Source organism: Belonocnema kinseyi, chromosome 1 (assembly GCF_010883055.1).
Source record: "Belonocnema kinseyi isolate 2016_QV_RU_SX_M_011 chromosome 1, B_treatae_v1, whole genome shotgun sequence".
Classification (NCBI taxonomy): domain Eukaryota; kingdom Metazoa; phylum Arthropoda; class Insecta; order Hymenoptera; family Cynipidae; genus Belonocnema; species Belonocnema kinseyi.
In genome coordinates this window covers 97,487,369-97,508,768 of record NC_046657.1, presented here as the reverse complement: position 1 = coordinate 97,508,768, position 21,400 = coordinate 97,487,369, and the positions used below count along the sequence as shown (strand labels likewise).

The 21,400-nt window shown below is 30.4% G+C and overlaps 1 protein-coding gene across 1 annotated transcript in view; it reads left to right on the top strand.

The window, feature by feature from the left end:
- Window positions 1-1,491: 1,491 nt before the first annotated feature.
- Window positions 1,492-21,400, top strand: part of LOC117175223 — a 35,067-nt gene continuing 15,158 nt past the window's right edge. Inside the window, exons 1-8 of the mRNA XM_033364887.1 lie at window positions 1,492-1,510; window positions 7,855-8,402; window positions 8,488-8,621; window positions 13,428-13,461; window positions 13,539-13,581; window positions 13,676-13,806; window positions 18,171-18,346; window positions 20,518-20,774. Of these exons, the coding sequence (XP_033220778.1) occupies window positions 7,962-8,402; window positions 8,488-8,621; window positions 13,428-13,461; window positions 13,539-13,581; window positions 13,676-13,806; window positions 18,171-18,346; window positions 20,518-20,774 (1,216 nt within the window). The 5' untranslated portion in view covers window positions 1,492-1,510; window positions 7,855-7,961. The remainder of the gene's footprint in view (window positions 1,511-7,854; window positions 8,403-8,487; window positions 8,622-13,427; window positions 13,462-13,538; window positions 13,582-13,675; window positions 13,807-18,170; window positions 18,347-20,517; window positions 20,775-21,400) is intronic.

Sequence of the window (21,400 nt, the reverse complement as noted above, 5' to 3'; positions counted from 1 at the left end):
TGTGTCTCAGAACTTCTTTAACATCACCTCTTGGGGAGTTTGGAATTACTCTCTGGAAAGTGATCACTTTCCAGTGGTATCCAGTCTTGGTATCTCTACGCCAATAGCTTCGTAAGTTTCTCACAAATACAATCTTAAGCTAGTTGACTGGATCTCCTTTTCTAATAACCTTTCGGAATCCATTCAGGGCACAAACGAAAGTTGAAATTCCCCGGACATTGATTGTTTATCCAAGTATAAGGCTTTCGTTGAAAGTGTAGATGAAGCAGTTACTGCGGCTAGTCCTCCCTCAAGACCCCCAAAAACTTAACTCACTCTAAAAATAAAAAGAAAACATTTGTCCCTGCTCCATGGTGGGATGCGGACTGCGGCGCTGCTATTGAGGAAATAAAATGAGCATTAGCAGCCTACAGGAGACATAGAAATGAAGTTAACTACATTAATCTAAATAGAATAGAAGCTAAGACGCACCTTAAACGCGGCTCGTAGAAACAACTTTAGGAAATTCTGTGAGACCCTAGATAGGACAACACTGATCTCAAGAGTTTGGCGAGTCGTTAAGTGTTTTAAGAACAAATACTACAGTACAGTCCCATTTTAAAGAATATGAACTTAGTAAAGTAAAGAAGTAGCGCCACCTAGTGGAGATAGAACAAACTACAGCTCTATTCCGGCAACCCCTCCACCCGCTCCTCCACCCATACTATGCAAATTATAAAATATTTTTTAATTTAGATTCACAGGAAGAATAATTTACGTCAACAAACTATTTTATGCAATATAGAAAAACATAAAATAGCGCATGATCAAAAATGCATTGAGCTTTTTGATATCACATGAAATGGTTTGCTTGTGCAAATTATTCTTCCCATAAATCTAAATGAAAAAAATATTTAAACAGAGACATTAGGCCCAACAATTGAGTACCACTCCGAACAGATCGGTCTCTTTGTCAATTTAAAAATAATATAAATTTGTTTCGAACAGAAAATGTAAATAATTTGGAGACGTGATTAATATAATCACTCACTCGTTATTTACATGTCCGCCAGGTTCCTATATTCCTGATCTTCCCCTTCTACCACACAAGAATCAACACAGACGCCACCTAGGGGAGATAGAGATTACTAAAAATCGTTCACATTTTAGCCTTAAGACTGTACCTAGTGTGGGATAGTGAGATGATTCAAAAACTCCACTCACTGGCTGGAGAAATGCTTCCACCAACAGTCTTCTTCGACTTCTATTGCCTTAACTTCAGTAAAAACTAAATCCTCTCCTGGCTTAGACAAAATAGATAATAATTTTTTTCTTCAACTTCCTGATGAGGTGAAAACAACTCTCCTTGCAATTTATAATGAAATTTACTTTTGTGGCTCCTTCCCAGACTCTTGGAATAACTTTTTAATTTTTTTGTCCCTAAATCATCACCAGGAAAATTCCGTCCAATTGCTTGAGCTTCATGTTTGCTTAAATTGACGGAAAGGCTCATCTACAACAGACTCTCGTGGTACGTGGAGCATAATCATATACTTTGCCCTACTCAATTTGGTTTTAGAAATAAACGATCCTGTGCTGATAACCTCGCTATTTTATCATCCGAGATTTTTTCGGATTTTGCAAATGGTGAAAATATAGCTGGCCTGTTTCTGGATCTGAAAGGTGCGTACTTCAAATTCTAACTGAAGATCTCAAAGAGAATGGTGGGCCCTAGACGCAGTACAGTTGGACTCGCTCAAGGTTGTATTATGAGTCCAATTAACTATTCAATTTACACAAGAAAAATACACCGTCTAATCCCGAGAAATTGCATTATCATAGAGTTCGCTAATGATATCGCTATCCTTTGTCGTTCTTCTGACCCAACGGTATGCATCAAATTCCTTCAGAAATGTCTAAACGACCTTGCTTTTTTTTAGGACAAAGAAATTTGGAGAACTGCTCAGAAAAAACCAAACTGGTCGTTTTCAACCGACAGAACCTAGATACATCTGACCCAGCATATACCTTATCATTAAACAACATTATTATTTCCCCCTCGATTCACGTGAGATTTCTCGGAATTATTCTAGAGATTAGGTTATCATTCAAATATAATTTTCTTTATTTATTCGATAAGAAAAATCCTGAACATATTTAAAGTATTGAGAAGTACATGGTGGGGTGCAGACCCAAACATACTTAGAATGGTTTATGTCTCCCTCATAAGAAGCAGTCTGGAATATGGATCTCATGTTTTTAACTTCGCGCCTAACAAATATTTTGATTAGATAGAAAAAATTCGCAACCAAACATTAAGACTAGCCATTGGCTACAGAGGCAGCACTCCTGTTAACGTTATGTTGGCAGAATGCTGTGAGCCAGCTTTTAAGAAACGATTCTCCTTTTTGGCTATAAAATATATTATTAAAACCTTTGCAGACCTGAACCACCCGCATTCAGATATGCTACTCTTCTCTTTCGGATCAGGTTATTAAAAAAAGAAAGTTCATATCGTCAATCAATTCGTCCTTCTGAATGCTTTTGAAAAAGTAAAAAATTTAAAACATCAGATTCGTAGATCAGAAATTAATCCTATGTATGAACTTTCCTATGAAGACATGATCTTCGCCCCTAATATCAATATAGGAATAGGCCGACTTGTCCAGAATAGCCCCCCTCCTACAAATCACTTCAAAGACCTTGTATATAGCCAGTTCCAGGACTATTTACACTTTTACACAGACGGTTCAAAATTGATTACTGAGTCCACAGCAGATTGTGCCTTAGTGTGCCTAGAAACAAAAGTCACGCGTGTGTGGAAATTATCTAACTTTGCTTGTATTTTTTCAATTGAAGTTATATTCACAAATTCTTTAAGTGTCCTAGAAAATGTAGGTACCAATAGTCCTGGATCTATAAATTCCTACCTGATATTTATAATTAGAAATCGCCTGGCAGTCTCGAATAAACTTAAATGCGTGGTATCTTTAGCTTGGATCCGTGGTCATAAAGATATCCCGGGTAATGAAGCGGCAGACGTAGCAGCTAAATCAACAGCTAAAGATGCCACTCTCCTTAATATACCCCTCCCTTTTTCCGACTTTCTCCTCCGCTCGGAAATCTCTAGATGAAATTTGTAACAACTATTATTTAAAAATAGGTAAAAATAAAGGTGTCTTATACACCCAGCATTTTTATAAATATAGAAATAGGCCTTGGTTCTCTTTATTTAACCCTCTACCGCCCTTAAAATTTTTTTAATTTGTTTACTTTGAGTCTTTTAAGAATGTTATGCCTAAGGTGCAGTGTATATAAAAAAAAATTTCAGCTCATTAGCCTTCTGACTAACATATAAATCAATTCTATAAAAAATGCCATTCATCTTAAAGTAATATTTAAAAAATGCCAAGGCTACCGAACGTTACATATATGTCAGTGTGGGCGGTAGAGGGTTAACGGCCCAAGAGAATGGATAGTCTCGCTATGTCGCATGAGGAGTAACCATTATTCTCTAAATGCTAGCCTTGCTCGAAAAAATTTTATAACTACTGGAGGTTGTCCCTGCAACCCTGGAATAGATGAAGACTTAGATCATGTTCTATAGGCCTGTCCCAGATTTTAAACACATAGAGCAGACCTATTAAGAGCTCTTTCAAAACTTCTCAAGTACCCTCCTCCATTTTGCTCATATCAAATCATAGTAAACCCTTTATTTAAAATCGCGTCCCATATATTTAAATTAAAAAAAAAAGCAAATCTGAAAATCTAAATTACAATCTAAGCTCGCTGGGTTGCCCCGTGCGGGGGATCTCGTTGAAAAACGGATCCTCTAGCGCGGAGTAATCTGTCGGGTGTACATTCGAATTTTGCCGCCTTTGCTACGTAATAGTCGGGAAACCGAGCTGACTGCACTATCACTCCTGAGATTGCGCAGCTGGGCTCTGCCCGACGTTGTTTGCTTCAGATTCAGGGGAACACACTCCTCTTCGACTTGGTCAAAGCTTTTATAAAGCAGGTAGAGCGCCAACGAGGAACACGAAGAAGAAGAAGAAAGCATCATTGTCTCTCTCCATGATCTAACTCTCTCACTTACTTCCATGCATTTGACATTATTTATTGAATTTATTTATTTCAAATAAATTTGATGTACAGTAATTAGTAAATATTTTTTCACTATTTCTCAATGACTTTTATTTGTTTTCATTTTAATCAATTCGTCGAGTGGGTCAAGATGCACTTTTTTTACTAACATAATCGCACTTCTTGTCATTCGTTTGTAATGTTTCCAAGTCAGCCAAGAAAAGTTTCGCCGTTTTGCTTTGAAGTTTATTGACCCGAGCTAAAATAAATAATGAAAAATAACTGGTAAACGTTATATTTATATAGTATTAAATTATGTGTGACATTTTCTAAAATAATTTTTTTTCGTCTTTTTAATATTGTTTAGAACGTTTAGAACCATAAAACCTCATAGGTTATGTTATATTTTTCTGTGTTATCTGCGCTTAACAATCTGATTATTATTATTATTACAATTCTACGTATTAGAATTAAATTTAAGTGTTTAAATTATATGTTATAGTAATGTATTCTGTACCAGGATGAACATTTTCTTTCTTTAAACAATATATTTAGCAAATTGATAGATCTAGTATCTTAATTTAATGAAAGTTAATTCTGTTAAATCTATTATGGTTCTGTAATAATATAAACAATTTTAAATATCCGTTCACAAAAGGTAAACATTTTAAATTCCCACCAAAAATACTGCACAAGTTTACATTTAAAATGCATCGAATTTATGTTAAAGTTTTCGAATGAAACGATTTTTATTCAATAACTATAAATTTAAATAATTGCAAACACCAGAATTAAAAAATTATTAGATATTTTGAGAATGTAGCATTAAAAATTCAGCTATTTTTAATTTACACTTTACAAATTAATATGGATATCGTATGTGAAAATTTATCGTACACATTACAAATATATTCAAGAATTACAAAAATAAAGAATTCTACATTTAAATTATATAAAAATGGAATATATAATTTGTTTAAATATGTTCTTTTGGAGAAAAAGTAAAAAATTAGTAACATAATTTGATTTAATACTGGATTTTAAGTTTAAAAACTCCTAATTTTAATACATACGGTATTTAATTATTTAATCTTTCATTGCCATTCTATTGCACAGTAGGGCACAGTGGTCTAGGATAGTAATTTACTGATTACAATCGCCCACAGGTTGTATGTCTTAATCGATTTTAAAGATTTTTTTTAAATGCCCAGCATTATATTTTTCGGTGAGCTGTGGCTTGTGATTTGTTAATTTTTTTACAGGACAACAATATATAAACAAATAAAGTGATAAAATCGGGCATTTTTATAAACGAATTCTCAATAAATAAGATTTTGCATAGCTAAATGGATTTTTCTATACAAAAATAATTCAGAATTGTCTTCAAAGGCATTTATATATTTTGAGGTTTATGAAACGTAAAGAATATAGATTTATGATACAAATTTCATTCAACAAATGTCCCAGTCGGCCGTTCCCTCGCTGAAAAAAAAACTATTTTTTCTTCAATTTTTACTGGAGAAACATTTCACGGAATCATTGACCAACGCAATGGATTAAAAAATAATTTATTTGATCTACAAATTTTTAAAACAAAAACTAAAATTTATCATTTTACATACCAAAGAGACGTTTTTCTACTGAAATTATACGATATTAAACTGACAGTGATTCCGAAACCGGATATGAGACACTCAGTAAAAATTTGCGTACTTGTTAGTAACAATTTCTATTAACAAAATGTCAGAATCTTCTGTTTGATCGTAGAAAAAAGTTATTTTGTGTAAGAATATGCATTTTGTCTGCAAAACTATTTATAACAAACAGACATATCAATTGCTAATTAATTTAGTTGGTTCAATATCACAATTAAGCTTATCATAAAAATGATTGAAGAAAAATTACGTTTTCCTACAAGCAAATGGCAGATTGTGACATTTTTTATAGAAATTGTTATTAACAGTTACGCAGATTGTTACTTAGTGAAAAAACGTCTCTTTTTTTAAAATAATAAATGTGAATTTTTGTTTGTGAAAAGTGTTAATAACAATCACATAAATTATTCTTTAATTAATTTCGTTGGTAGGAATTTATTTATGAGAAATTGTTCATAATAATTTGGTATATTATTATTATTATTATTTCTGTTCTATGAATGTTGATGCAATAATTGCAGCTAATAGTGAGTTTCTTTCTGTATTTTTTCTTCAGATAAAAATTTACAAAGCTTAAATTGACAATTTTGTCGCTTTGTTTGTTTGCATCCTGTTGCTTTGTGAAAAAATTATCAAATCGCAAATTACAGTTGTCTTATCATTCTAATGCTGAACATTTATGATAAAAAAATGTAATCGGTTAGATAATACGATCTGTAGGTGATTATAAACAGTAAATTCCTATTCCAGACCACTGTGGGGCGCGAACATTTTTTATATACGAAGTTTCATGCTACGTATTTTCCATAAGAAAAAAAATGCGTTTTTGTAAATTTTATTCAGAATTATCGACATTTGATGAATTGAGTTGAAAGTAAACATTTCTGTTTACAATTAGCCATAGAATACGAATCAAAAATTACTTTTTAAATAGTATCCTCGTAAGTCTGTCTTATAGGGTTTCAAAAAAACCCATAAGTGAAAAAATTGGGTTTTGCGAGTTTTTGTCGATAATTTTATGTTTAAATACATTGTTTAAATAAATTTTAATTGTTTGTAGCAATTTTCTTTTAGAACAGAGTTTTAAAGTAGCGATTTTTTCCGAATTTTTCAACTTTATAGTTAGAGCGAGGCAATAATCAATTGAATTAAACAGAAATAATAAATTTATTTAGAGCGAGTTAACAATTAGTGAAATTTAAAAAACATAATTGTTTAAGAAAATTATTATTGTTTATAACTGTCTTCACCTATAGTAATGCTAGATAGTGACGGTTTTTGTTGCTGAAAATTTCTACTTTTTGTCCACTACTTACTTAGTGAGATAATAATTAATGCAAATTGAGAAACAAAATTGTTTAACAATTTTTGTTGTAAATATCTTTTCTTAGAGTAATGATATAATGTTTAGGGTTTTTCTGTAATTTTCGGGTTTCCTTTGAAGTTTTAGTTAAGAGCAAATATCTGTTTTATTTCAGAAAAATCTATTTACAAAAAAAGAAAGAGATTGTTTAAAAAATGATTTTTTCTCATTTTGATTTCTTATTTGTTCATAATTAAAAAGTCAAGGCAAATTAAAAATTTGAGAAAAATTCACAATTCCCTAGCAATTATCTAAGAGAAAATAGTTTTAAACAATAATAGTTCCTTTAAACAATTATGTTTGTTATGCAGCTTTGCATTAATTGTCACCTCATTAATTGAAAAGTTAACAAAAATTTGAGATAAACTTCCACTATCGATCAATAATATAGGAGCAGATAGTTATAAACAATAATAGTTTGTTTAAACAACTATGTTTTATACTCCATAAAAAGTTTAATAACTTTCTTCTTTTTGGCGGAATCAAATGAATTCTCTCGCCAGCAGTTACCATTGATATACATATGTCTGCATAAATATTAACTTGGTCAAAAGTTATGGCTGAAATAGCTAGCTGAGCCCAAAACCGGTTAAATTTTCCTCCTGTTTTTTCCTTTACTACAGATTGCAGAAATATTTTTATTTATAAAACTGTTGATTTTATCAAACTTTTTGAAGTATAACACTTTGGGGTACATAAATGGCCATTTACAGAAAAATCCTTTAACTCTACCTGCAATTATTTTTTTTATAAAAATAGAGATTGATTTTCTAGGAAAATACAATTTCTGGAATGAATACTCTACTGTGAAGTCGTCATATTTAGTAAAACTTAAACAACCTCCTCAGTCTGAAATTGATGAGGTCTATAGATGCTATGAGATGGAAGAAATTATGAATACTGAAGTGGAAGTTGAAAATGTTGAAATTAAGACTGAATTGCCTCATGCTCCAGAAGCTTCTGAGGTGGATAAAATAGACGAAGTACTTCTCAAAGAAAGGTTACAAATGCCAGATGGTATCCTTCCTGATATTCAGCAGCCATCATTCTTCACTGTAAAAATCGAACATGACGATGAAACAAGTACTAAATTGGAATCCGAAATGTCTGATATTTCGGAAGAATTTTGCAACGAGAAGTCAAAAATATTACAAGCCGAAGTAGCTTATCGTTTTATTGTAGATAATCATCAATCTATTAAGTCTCAATTTAAGGAATGGGAAACAAATATTGGTACAAAAAGCATAATGTGGAGTTACTGGGAAGATGATTTTGTGAGGCTTGAGAAACGCCTAATTGTACTGAGTGATTTAAGAGTTCGTGTAAGTGTATCTGAAAAAATAGAAAACTTTGTTTAGTATCCTAAAAATGACAAGAGTAGTTTATAGTTTTTTATTTCCATTGTAGATATTCCTTCGATTGAATGAAGTTTCAATACCTGATCGAGAAAGAGTGAAACACTTGGAGGATATTGTACAATTATTGAAAGAAATTTCAAAAATTTCTCCTTCCGAAGATGCAGATGGAGGAAGTAAGCACGTGTAAGTGAATCTATTTCATGAATTGTAGATGGAGGGCATTGTTTGATAAAAAATACTTGAATTAGTCCAATTCGCTTGATATTAGATGAAATTATATTATTAAGTTTGATTTCAAATTCTTTTGAAATTTTGAATGTTCTACGTCAGATTTATAATTTTTGTGACTGAGTTTGAGCGTTCGCCGCTCTCTCTTAATTTGTTATTTTTCATCCAAGTATAATTTTCAAAACATATTTGGTAACACGTGAAATAATGGAGTTTTTAGTGAGTTCAAGTTGAAGTTTTTTTTTAATTCAAAAACTTGAATTTGTAACATTTTTAAGTTTGAAATCTGAGTTTACAAGTTGTAATTCGAAACGTTTATGCTTTAAGAAATCTTCCCATTTTAATTGCGGATCGATCATTTTCAAAATAAAAATTTTTAAATATAGCTTTAAAAACTTAAACAATGAGATAAACCAAATGTAAATTAAATAAATATTTTAAAAACTGTAATATTTTAAGTTGACTAGCGATTTATCGTGGAAATATGTAAGAATGGAACATTCTAAACCTGACAAAAATTATGATTTCAAATTAAAACGTTAAAAATTACAGTCCTTCAAAATTGTTGACATTCGAATAAAATTCTTCAATAGGTAAACCATTGTAAATTTTGGATTAAAGCTGTATAATTTTTTTCAAATTTTAATTTATTTTAAATTCGTAGATTCATAATTAGAAGACAGTGAAAAATTAAATAAATTTTAATTGACGAATTCAAAAAATTATTCTTAACCCTTGTGTGCACACTAGGGTGGCGCAAAAACGCTTTTTCTTGAGACGGCAACGATCCCCCTAATTTCAATTGCCGGTTTTGAGTTGAAGTTTCCCATGTAAAATGCATGGTGAAAAATCACTTTTTTCAGTTTTTCGAATAATTTTGTAGGGTTTCAAAAAATGTGACAGTAAAGTATGGGGGCCTGTTGAGAATTACCCAAAGAAGGATTTTATGTATCAGACATATGGGTATTTTGGCATATTTATGCCATATTTATTATCATTGGTTAATTCATTATTAATTATTTAAACAAATGAAATTTGTTTTTAAAAAAATTTCGAAAATCCCCCCCCCCTTAAAGTTATTACTATTAGTCTAGTGGAATATTTAATAACATTGGTTTATTAATTTGTGATTGCTTAAACAAATGTTATTTGTTTGAATAATTTATGTTTGAAAATTCGTTTTTTCCCTGAAAATTATCACTATTGGTCTAGTGGAATATTTATTAACATTAGTTCATTAATTTTCAATTATTTAAACAAATGAAATTTGTTTGAATAATTTCGTTTCGAATTTTTTTTAAATAAAAATTATTGCTGTGGCTGTAGGGAAATACTTATCAGTAATAATTAATTACTGATTAATAATTAATTTATCAGTTATCTTCAAGTAATAATTTGTATTACAATTTTTAAATAATGAAGTTAATTAAACAATGTTGATAAATATTCACTGAAGAAATATTAATAATTTTTATTTAAAAAATATTTAAACAAATTCCATTTGTTTAAACAATTGAAAATCAATAAAGTAATGTTAATAAATATTCCACTAGACCAATAATAATCATTTTTAAGGAAAAAAAGAATTTTCGAAAAAAATTGTTGAAACAAATTCCATTTGTTTAAATAATAAATAATTAATTAACGAATGTTAATAAATATCCCTCTAGACTAATAGTAATAATTTTTAGGGGGGAGGGGACGAATTTTCGGGAAAAAGATATTTAAACAAATATTAATAATTTTAAGAAAAAGAACCGAGAATACATTGTTCAAAAGGTCGATTTCATGAAGAATTGACATTTTTTGTTTTAAGGGTAGTTTTCAGGCACTCGTGGGGGTGTGTTAGGGGTGTCAAACCCATATGTCTGATACACTTATGATACCTGGGTTCCACCACCTTTTTCAATTATTAAAATAATCATGCAATTGAAATTGCAATTTTTGTTGCAATTATTGTTAAAGGCAGCCTAAACATGTTCGTTTTTTGGGCAGTTTTTGAAGAGAAATTTCTTAGGGTGCGGTGAGGCATTTTTGCACGAGGAATTCAGAGAATTCAAGGAATTAATGGAATTCATGCAATTCAATGAATTCACGGAATCTAATGGAATTCAAGGAATTTATGGAATTCATGAAATTCACGGACTACACTCTTGTGGATCTCCCACGGAATTCTTGTAATTAAAGGAATTCATGAGATTAAAGAAATCCAAGGAACTCACGGAGTTCACGGGATTCATGGAATTCAAAGAATTCATGAAATTCGCGGACATTAATGGAATTCAAGAAATTCAAAGGATTCGTGAAATTCAAGGAAATTAATGGAATTCAAGGAATTGTTGAAATTCTAAGAATTTCAGGAATGCACTGAATTCAAGGAATTCATGGGATTCAAGAAATCCACGGAATTCACTGATTTGACGGAATTCAAGAAATAAGATATAAAATTCGCAGAATTCAAGAAATTCATGGGATTCGAGAAATACATGGGCCTCACGGAACTTCCAGGAATTTTTAAAATTAATGGAATTTATGAAATTCGCAGAATTCAAGGAATTTACCGAATTCAAGGAATTCGTAGAATTCAAGAAATCTACGGAACTTCGAGGAATTAAAAAAATTCATGAAATTAATGGAATTCAAGGAATTTATTAAATTTACCGAATTCAAGGAATGTACCGAATTAAAGGAATTCATGGGATGCAATGAATCTACGGAACTTCCAGGAATACAAAAAATTCATGAAATTAATGGAATACAAGGAATTTATTAAATTCGCAGAATTCAAGGAATGTACCGAATTCAAGGAATCCATGCGATTCAAGAAATCTACGGATTTTCGAGGAATTACAAAAATTAATGAAATTAATAGAATTCAAGGAATTTGTGAAATTCGCAGAATTCAAGGAATGTACCGAATTCAAGGAATTCATGGGATTCAAGAAATCTATGGAACTTCAAGGAATTCAAAGAATTCATGAAATTCAACGAATTTATGATATTCGCAGAATTCAAGGAATGTACTGAATTCATTAAATTCAAGGAATTAATGGAATCCACTGTATTCCTGGAGTTCAGTGTTTGCACAAACAGCTACTTCGCTTATGCGATTTCTTTATAATAAATCATTTTTTTCGTGAAATGTCAATGTAACGCTCCGAAATATCCGTGGTAAACCAATTGAAATAAATTTCTGAAAAAAGGAGCGCAATCTTTAAAAAATTGCACAAACAGCGAATAAGCTTAGGCGATTTGTTTTTAACAATCATATTTTTCATAAAATGTCAATGTAACGCTCCGGAATATCACTGGCAAACCATATGTCCAAAAAAGTACCTCGAACTTTCAAATATTACTTAAACTCTGCATTTGTTTCTATTTGTTGCTTATAACAATGAGAAATATACTTCCATTTATTTTTATTATACTTTTGCATAACTTCAAATTGGATTACAGACAAAAACCATTATAAATATTCAAAATTATCACAAAATTCCAGACTGCTATTTATAAGAATACAATAGTTAATAAAAAATTATTAATTTATTATAACCGCTCAATTAATTTCTCAAACATGAATTTGTTTATGGTGGATACCCGTGTATCCTGGGTGTCTGCGACATATGCATACTTTGAAGACGGTTATTTTTGCAAATAAAATTCCGAAGTAAATTCTAAATATACGATTTGCTTACAATTGAGATAAATGACGACTGCTCGAATGCCCCAAGGGAAATTTTTATTTTAACTTCACTTACATGCAAAAATGTACCGTGGTTGATATCCGCGGTGTGCATTCAAGGTTAAATTAAAGTTATCAAAATTGAACTATTTTAAATCGGTTATTCCAGTAGTGAATATTCATATCTTGACCATTTTTCAGCGAACATCGAAGTGATTCAAATTAAATAATTTGAAATTGAAATGTTCCATATGGTAAATTTTTAATTTGTTCCTTAAAATAATCAATGTTCCAAAGTATCAACTACACTTGGGCAATACTGTTAATCTAAATTCAAATAATACGATTTTAAAGGATTCCAGTATAAAAAACGTTTTTCTTACATAGTTGTAATTTCAAAAGAGTTCCGTTTTAAACGATGTTCATGATCGTGCAATTTAAAATTATATTAGATCGAACATTTTTGGAATAGATCAATTTTGAAGGTTTACAATTAAAGATTATTTTACTTTCAACCATGAAAATGACAGCGTGGATATATTTCTTTACTGGAAATTTTATACATTCTGATCTAATAAAGTACAAACAATTTTAATGTTACATGATATTAGTATGAAATTATTATTTTTATTAACTTCAGAATTGCTGTACGTTTCCAATTTAAAATGTCAATTTATATAATTTCAAGGTTAAAAATTGTGCATGTTTGAATATCTTTTTTAATTTAAAAACCATCATTTTTCAAGAGCCATCAATTTAAAATTATTCAGATTTTAAAACTTGAATTAAAATTTTTTTATCTCACATTTTAATTGTTCAATCTAAAACGTTTCAACGTGAAAGCCTTCCATTTTATAATGTTACATTATTGAACGTTTGGAATTAAAATTCCTGAATTTTAATTGTTTCAAATTCAGGATAGTTCCATTTCAATTGTTTTAATTTACAGTGTAGCTTTCATTACGTTTCGTTGAATGCAATTTATCATTTTGTAATTGAATTGTGTTCCACTAGAATTGTTGATTGATATTTAATTTCCCAATTTCAATCCGCCGATTTCAATTGATTTTTTTTTGCAGTTTGGCAACAGAACGCAAAGTTTACTTGATCCAAGTAAGTACAACTTCGTAGTGTGCAATTTCATATTTATTTAACTTCAATAAAATAATTTCATTTTATATATTTTTTAGTTAAGCAACAAGCTGTCACATTTGTCTCCTGGTTCTATTAAAGGTTTGTTTGACGAATACTGTTTTACGTGTTACAATAAAATTCGACTATGGTATATTTATCCATAAGTATTTTAAACCAAAACATATTTTTCCAGGATATAATTCTGATCTAGCAGGTAGTACAGAAACATGCCTTCCAAATGATCTCTCTGGAACAAATTTTAATCGAAATATCAATCAAGTACAAAATAATATTCCGAAAACCATTTCATCGACTGACGTTACGGTAAGTTTTTGTGTTTTTTCAAACTTTTGTTGGACTTGCTGTGTGGGTTTGTCAGGTCTATTCTCATATTTCAATTTTTACGCACTTCCATATATTCAATCGCTTTAAAACTTTCCATACATATGTATTTCTAATTTAAATACCAAATTGTATTAAATATGCCCCCCCCCCCGGGTAGATTTTTATATAGTAAGAAACCCCTAAAAATATGTTCATCAATGCAAAGGTGTTAGATAGTATAGAATTTTTTAAACAAGCTATAACAGGGTGTCTATAGCGACCTTGATAACGTTGAAAATCTGGAATTCTCCTTGCATTTTTCACAAGAACCTTGAATTTGAATTATTCTTTTTTTTCTTTTAAAACAGTTATTTTATTGTAGTTCGAGGAGTAATTTAAATATTTTAGTCTATTATGAAAGAAATATTTCGCTTAGAAGAAATCTTGCTGATGAAAAGTTTTTTATTTACTAAGATTTAATTTATCTTTTGTTCATTGCAAAATAAATAAAGAGATTTTAAGGCACAGTTTGCAGACTGTTCTAATTACTTCATAGATTGCAATGAACATACCTTAATATTGTGAATAATTCTGTAAGTTTTTAGTTCTTTCTCTGCTAATACAGAATAGTAAAGTATAATTTTTTGTGATATTCTATTTACAAATTACAAAAATTATTACTTGAAAATTGCAGTGTTAATTCAGTTTCAGAATTAGAATGAGCCATGGCCATATAACGGATTTTTCATGAATTTCACCACTCGGTTTTTGAGTGTACAACAGATTACAAAACATTACTAAAGATTTCAAAAGATTTCAGTTTAAAAATTTTAATGAATAAAAACGGTTTTAAAAAGATTTAAAAAAATCGCTTACATTAGATTCGAAAGATTTTTTAAAAATCCCAAAGACTCCGAACGCCTCGTAAATATTTCAAGGATTTCAAAGAATGAAAAAATCAGGTTTCAAAGATTTCAAATATTTTAATGAATAGAAAAGAAATCAGACAGATTTCAAGGATTTCAAAGATTAAAAAAAAAGTCTAGATTCGAAAGATTTCACAAAAATTACACAAAGATTTCGAACGTTTCATAAAGATTTCAATGATTTCATAGATTCGAAAAAAGCATGCATGAGATTTCAAAGATTTGACAGATTTCAAACATTTCAACATTTTTTAGAAGGTTTCAAAATATTTTGCAAAGGATTTCAAATATTTTAATGAAAACAAACGGTTTCAGAAAGATTTCACAACGATTTTAAAGGTTTTATGAAAGTTTATTGGAGATTTTAAACGATTTCAAGAATTTAAAAGATTTTAAGGAGGGTACAGTACACCAGATTTTAAAACAGTTTAAAGATTTTAAACAATTAAAAAAGGTTTTAACCAATTTGAGAATATTTCAAATGAGCATAAAAGATTTCACAAACAAAGATTAAAGAAATGTTTTACAGATATTTCAAATATTTCCCTAAGATTTCAAGGATTTTAAAGATTAATCTCTCTAGCGATCATCCATGTGAAGAGCTTCAAAAAGTAATTATCTAAAGCTCTCCACTTTGGCTCATTAGTGTCCAAGGTCTTTTGTTTCAGGTGGCATTCACTCCACTAATACACTTCATCATGAATTTTTTATAGTCTATTTATCGTCACACTTTTATGTCATGACATACTTTTTTAGCTTCCTTCACGTCCATGCATTTCTTCATGCAAGCTCTTTACTTCACTTTGATATACTTGTTTCGTCAGTCGGTCATATTTCATTCTCTCAACATGCCCAAATCATCAAATTTCTTTTATTTCTGTCAAATACTGTGTCATCTAAACCACATCCTTTTGAGGATTCTGACGTTACTAACCTTGTCCGTTAGCGTTTTACCGCACATAATGTGCAGGTATTGCATTTCAACCGCGTTAATTTTACTTTATCCTTTTCTCGGCATATCCAGATCTCGCTGCCGTTCAACACGTCTGCTGTAAATATACAATTATGTACCGCCATTTTAGCTTTAACTGATATATTTTTACTTCTGACAATGAGACCCGCTCTACCATAACTTTCTTATGCTTATTTATACGCCTATCGATCTCTGCATCTATTTTTCCATCATTAGTGCCCATATCCTTCATACTTGTATTCAGTTTGCTCATCATTCTTTGCAAGTCTTCGATTAATTCTGCCATAACAACCTAATCATCTGCGAACGCTAACTCACGCACCTTCACTGTCCCGAGATTCACACCTTCTTTGTCGAAGGGTTTTATTTAGACAATTGTCCATCAAACGCTTTTTGCAGGTCAACAAATGGACTGAAAACTTTTTTATTTACTCTTAAATATATTTCTGTGAACTGCCTCAAGCTATAAATACTGTAAACTTCCACTTATTTAAACTACCACTTATTTAAAGTTCCACATATTTGAACTCCCCTGCACGCGCTTATTTGAACGTTTCACCTCCCACCACGGTACCTGTACGGGATGTACGGTCACGGTCACGTCAATGGCTGACCAATTTAAAAAAATGCCCCAAGAGCGGGAAGACCTGGTTGGTTTGAATTGAGTATTTTAGCATGACGTCATGGGAATGCAGAAAAATTTTTCGAGAAAATATCCTAAATGTAAAATTAAGTCATAAATGTACAAATAGTAATGTTTCTCAAGTGTAAAATCTAATTTTTCAATCACGTTCCATTCTTTTGTCGAGTGACGACCTTCTAGTAATCTAGTGTAACGAAATAAAAAATGTAAAAAAAAAACGAAATGAAATTTCCACCTAGCCTAGCATGTCTTCGCGATACGTCGTGCTGCAAGACTCGCTATTCCGCGAAATATTTGAGTCGTTTTTTGGTTCTACGATACTGGTTTTTAGATGGCAAATTACACTACTTCAAGAAAATGTTATATTTTTCACGTCGCACGTAAACAAAAATTCTGACATGCAAACGAACCGCGAATTTTTATCAGCGGAATAAATACAGCATAGCGGAAAGGCGTAGTGTGCGGGTCCTCAAATGTGGAGATTGCGGAATATTATACATTCCATTTGGAAACGGTTCAGACGGTCTCTGAGTGTTTATATTTTGATTCCACCGATTTAGTATGAAGGCACCAAGTTAGTAACGGGCCGCGATTTTTCAACTGCGCATGTACCGAAAAATATTATTATTGATAGTATTTATAGATTTAAAATCGACCCTTGCTTTTCGGTACATATACAGTTGAAAAAGCTGCTTACAAGAGGTGCATCGATACAAGACCGGGGCAGCCAATGAACGTCGTTTGACTAAAATAACCTGACAACTCACGGTAGAGGTGGGGGCCTTCCAGCGTTCAAATAATTGGTCGTATTCATTTCCAGGCCATTCAAATAAGTGTAAGTTTACTATATTTCATCCGTACATGATCTTTCTGGTATAAATCCATTTTGGACTTCTCATATCTGCGAATAAGAATTTTTGAATACATTTTACTTACGGTACTTAATACGTTGATATCTCTATAATTATTGCAGTTGCTTTTATCCCCCTTTCTTTTGTATATTGGGACGACAATCGCCTTTTTCCAGTTATCTTGAACTTTCCCATCTCGATACATAAATTTACCAACTCGCACAACCTGTGATGTTTGCAAAAAATTAATAATTTGTTTATTTGTGGTTCTCCTTTCTTTAGAGATTTCTGTGGTCCGTACAAAATAAAATGGGTCATTTCTGTACATGTATAGCAAACAGTTATTTGATTATTTTATGTAAAAAATGGAGAAATGAAAAACTTGATTTATTGACATAGAAAACCTGGAAAGACCTTGAATTTTGTTCCTAAAAATCGCTGGACCCTGTCTTATTAAATGCTTGAAAAATAAATGAATGAATTCTCTTTGAATATACGGGTTGCAATAATAATAATATAATAATAATAATAATAATCTGAGTAAAAATAAAAATGAGGAACATAAATATTGAACATTACATTCATATGATAATGACATTTTAATTTTTACACGATACGCTTTATTTAGTCACATTATTATTATTGCAGGTCCTATTTTCAAAGGGAAATTTTTTTAAATTGTTTATTTTCAGTACATTTAATAAAACCTTCTTAAAAAATTTAATTATTATTTTGTTTAATTCTCCTTTTGATTCTTGATCATATTTTTGATGATAACATTGATCTTTTTTAAATCAGAGCTCTCTGATTTAAAAGCACTTGCAGCCTAAAGAAATGACATATTCTATATTTGTAAATGCATGATAATTCAATATTAATTCGCCCACAATGTTGGTTGTTGTAATTTGAAAAATGCATACAAATCAATCAGAATTTATTACATGATATAACTTGTGTCATACCATATGCAGGGTTTGAGAAATTTCCTTTCACAAGATTTGGATGGTTTATCAATGTTGAGCTCTTATAAGAAGCGTGGAATACTAGTTCCTCGTATTCGAGAGAACCTAGTTCATAAACTTATCAAAAGAGAAGAAGATATTCTTTTTAATACCCGTCGAGAAGAAGACACACTCTTACAGTTTGGGTAAGTTTTTCATGTATACGAAACTTTTCTCAAAGAATACCTAAAAGCTTTGAATGTATAATTAAATTCTTTATTTACAGCGCTTCAAATTTAGAAAATATGTTCTGCATTCGATTTAAAAGTTGCAGATTCGTTTATGAATACTTTAAATCATAAATGGTTTAATTTTGAATGTTTGAAATTGAAAATTTAAATAATCAGGAATTTTTTCAGATTCTTATGTGGTCAATCTGATTTTGAGTTCTCCACATTTAATAAAAATTGCAGCCCATGAATTGAAAAGAATTTAAACATGCTATTTTTGTTATTGCAACTCGGAAAAATAACTTTCAGAAAAAATCGCTATCAAAGTTTAAGTTGAAAAAATATGCATTTCCGATTAAGAGTCGAACAGATTTGGACAAAACTGCAAAAAGGTCGATCACCTTCAATTTTGTTAAACCTCACATTTTTTATGTATTTTTTTATTTTGAACGCGAATCTAGCCGAAAAAAGTGTCCCTCTGTTATCATTTTCGAGGTATCGAGATTCTCACTGTCGAAAATTTTTTTTCTATGTTTTTTTAAATACGTTAATATTTCATATTTGTCCACGCTAAACATAAGGTACCCCTAAATTCAAAGGCATCCCGACCTAATTTCCTTATTATCTTTTAGTTCATGCATGATTACGGGCATTTACAACTCATAAGCAACCCCGACCCCTTTCCGCCGGTTTTTTGGGAGGGGGGGGGGGTCGATTTTTTTGGGTGATAGGTACTTGTGGAGCGTTGTTCGGAGGGAATATTCCTTTTTCTGGGTGGCCGCTGGACCAGGAAACCGGAAAATGACAGTGGAATTATTTTTCGATCGGTAATTTTACAAATTTTTATTTAAAAAATTGTGAAAGTTTGATTTAAACAGTTTTTCAAATAATTAGTTGATTTTTTATCATTTTCAATTATCATATCATTCAGTTTAAAATGCGTAATCCGAAAATGTTTCCCTTAAAAATTTTTTATTTAAATTTTTTAGCATACATTTTTCATTTAAAGAATTTTAAAATGCTGTTTTAAAGACTTAAAAATTAAAAAATAGAAGCGTTGGAAATCGACAATTTTGGATTTAAAAAACCTTTTTTCTTATTTAGTTGATCAACTGTGAATATAATATATAATGATTTTTCAAATTGAACTGTGAATTAAGGATTAACAAGTGAATAATTAATTTTACAAGAAGATTCGAAATCAGTTGAAAATTTAAGAATTTCCAGATTTTAACGTTAAAGATTAAACTGTTTCGATTGTAAAGTCCTAGTAGCTGAACGAATTTAAGGACCCGACTGAAACTTTATATACTATTACAAAATTTTAAATAACTTCAAAACAATATATCCCTAATTAAAGTCTTTTATTAAATCTAAAATATTGTTTTAGTCTAAAACTTGAAACTTTAAAATTTGAAATGTTTTAATTGTGAAAAAGGACAATTGCCTAATATTTAGAAATATTTGTTTGTTCATTTCAAATCAGTAACTATAAATAAAATATTCAAAACTGAACAAAAAGCTCGACTTTGAGCGTTAAAATTTTAATTGCTTCGAAAAACTAATTAAAAAATATAAATAAAATTCAATAAATAAAAAAATACAAAGGAATAAAAAACATTTTCTTAAGATTTTTAGGAAAATTGAAAATTACTTTTTATTTTGAATAGTTAATTTTAAGTGAATTTTTAAAAAGATTTCAAAAATTGCCAAAGATAAATTTGGAAGAAGGAAATATTGTTAATTTTGCAGGATTTAGAAAAATTTTAGGAACAATTTAAGGAAGAATTTGGATCATTTTTAAAGATGTTTAGAAGATTTGAAAAAGTTTCAAAAATAATTTAAAATTTGAAAAAATGTGAAACAACATGTAGATGTTTCAAGATTTTGAAATGAAAATTTTAAGCTTTTTAACCGGGAAAAAATTGGGAAATGGCCGGAATTTTTTTTCTGTGATTAAAACGACACCCTGCTTTTTATTTGCGTTATTAATCAAAAGAATATAGTTCAAAAAAATCGAAGGTGATCGACCTTTTATGCAGTTTTACCCAGATTTTAATATGAAGCAATTATTTTCATTATAAACATTAAATAAATATTTCTTCGTCTTAACAAATTATTTAAATTTTGGTTTTTATTTATCACAGAATAAGTGCGGAAAGACTTCAGAACATAGCTTCAGATATAATTTCTTTGTTTCCCACTGAGACACGTGAAGTATACTATGTTCCCTTTAAAACAATAAAAACTGACGGAGTATCAACAAGGATCAATGCTTCGGGAAAATTGTACGAACACTTCTTGTACAGAAGGAGTGTGTTAATAGAGGCGGGAGTAATTGCATCCAGGAGGCCGTCGAAAGCGATTTTAAATCATTCAACTGCAACTGTGCGGAAAGCTACCGGTTAGTGCTTCAGGCTTTTTATAAATATAATTTTTCAATAGAAAAATATATCAATTTTTACATTCTCATCATAATGAGAAGTTATTATTTTCATGTAAAAACTGACTATCTCGAATTTCTTTAAATCAACACGTTTCGAGACATCCTGAATCCGAAATAACTGGTTTCACGATGGAGTCTTTCTGTCAATGTTTTCGTTGTCGCCTATACACCGAATAACTTTTGAAAGACTATTCGGATTCAATTTTGCTTTGGCGCACCGTTTTATGGACTGTAAAGAAAGATCGAGTTCGTTAACCAGCTATGTTGGATACAAATTCAAAAAGTCAAGAGTATTTCCAAAATTGTTGAGACCATTTTTTTGAAGATTTAAAAATCCTATGTACGGCCATTCGTAGTACAGCGTGATGCGAAGAATTTATCCTTATGACTTCTTTTTATAAAAAAAAAAGAAAATCATCACAGTTATAGCATTTTCAACATCCAAAAAAATAAACGGAAATGAACATTTTAAGCCAAACAACGCACAATACCAGGTGTATACATATGAAACCGGTATTTTTTCAAGAAAAAAACACATTTATTTCAAGAGAATGATAACAAATATTTTATTCAAAGTATGCGCC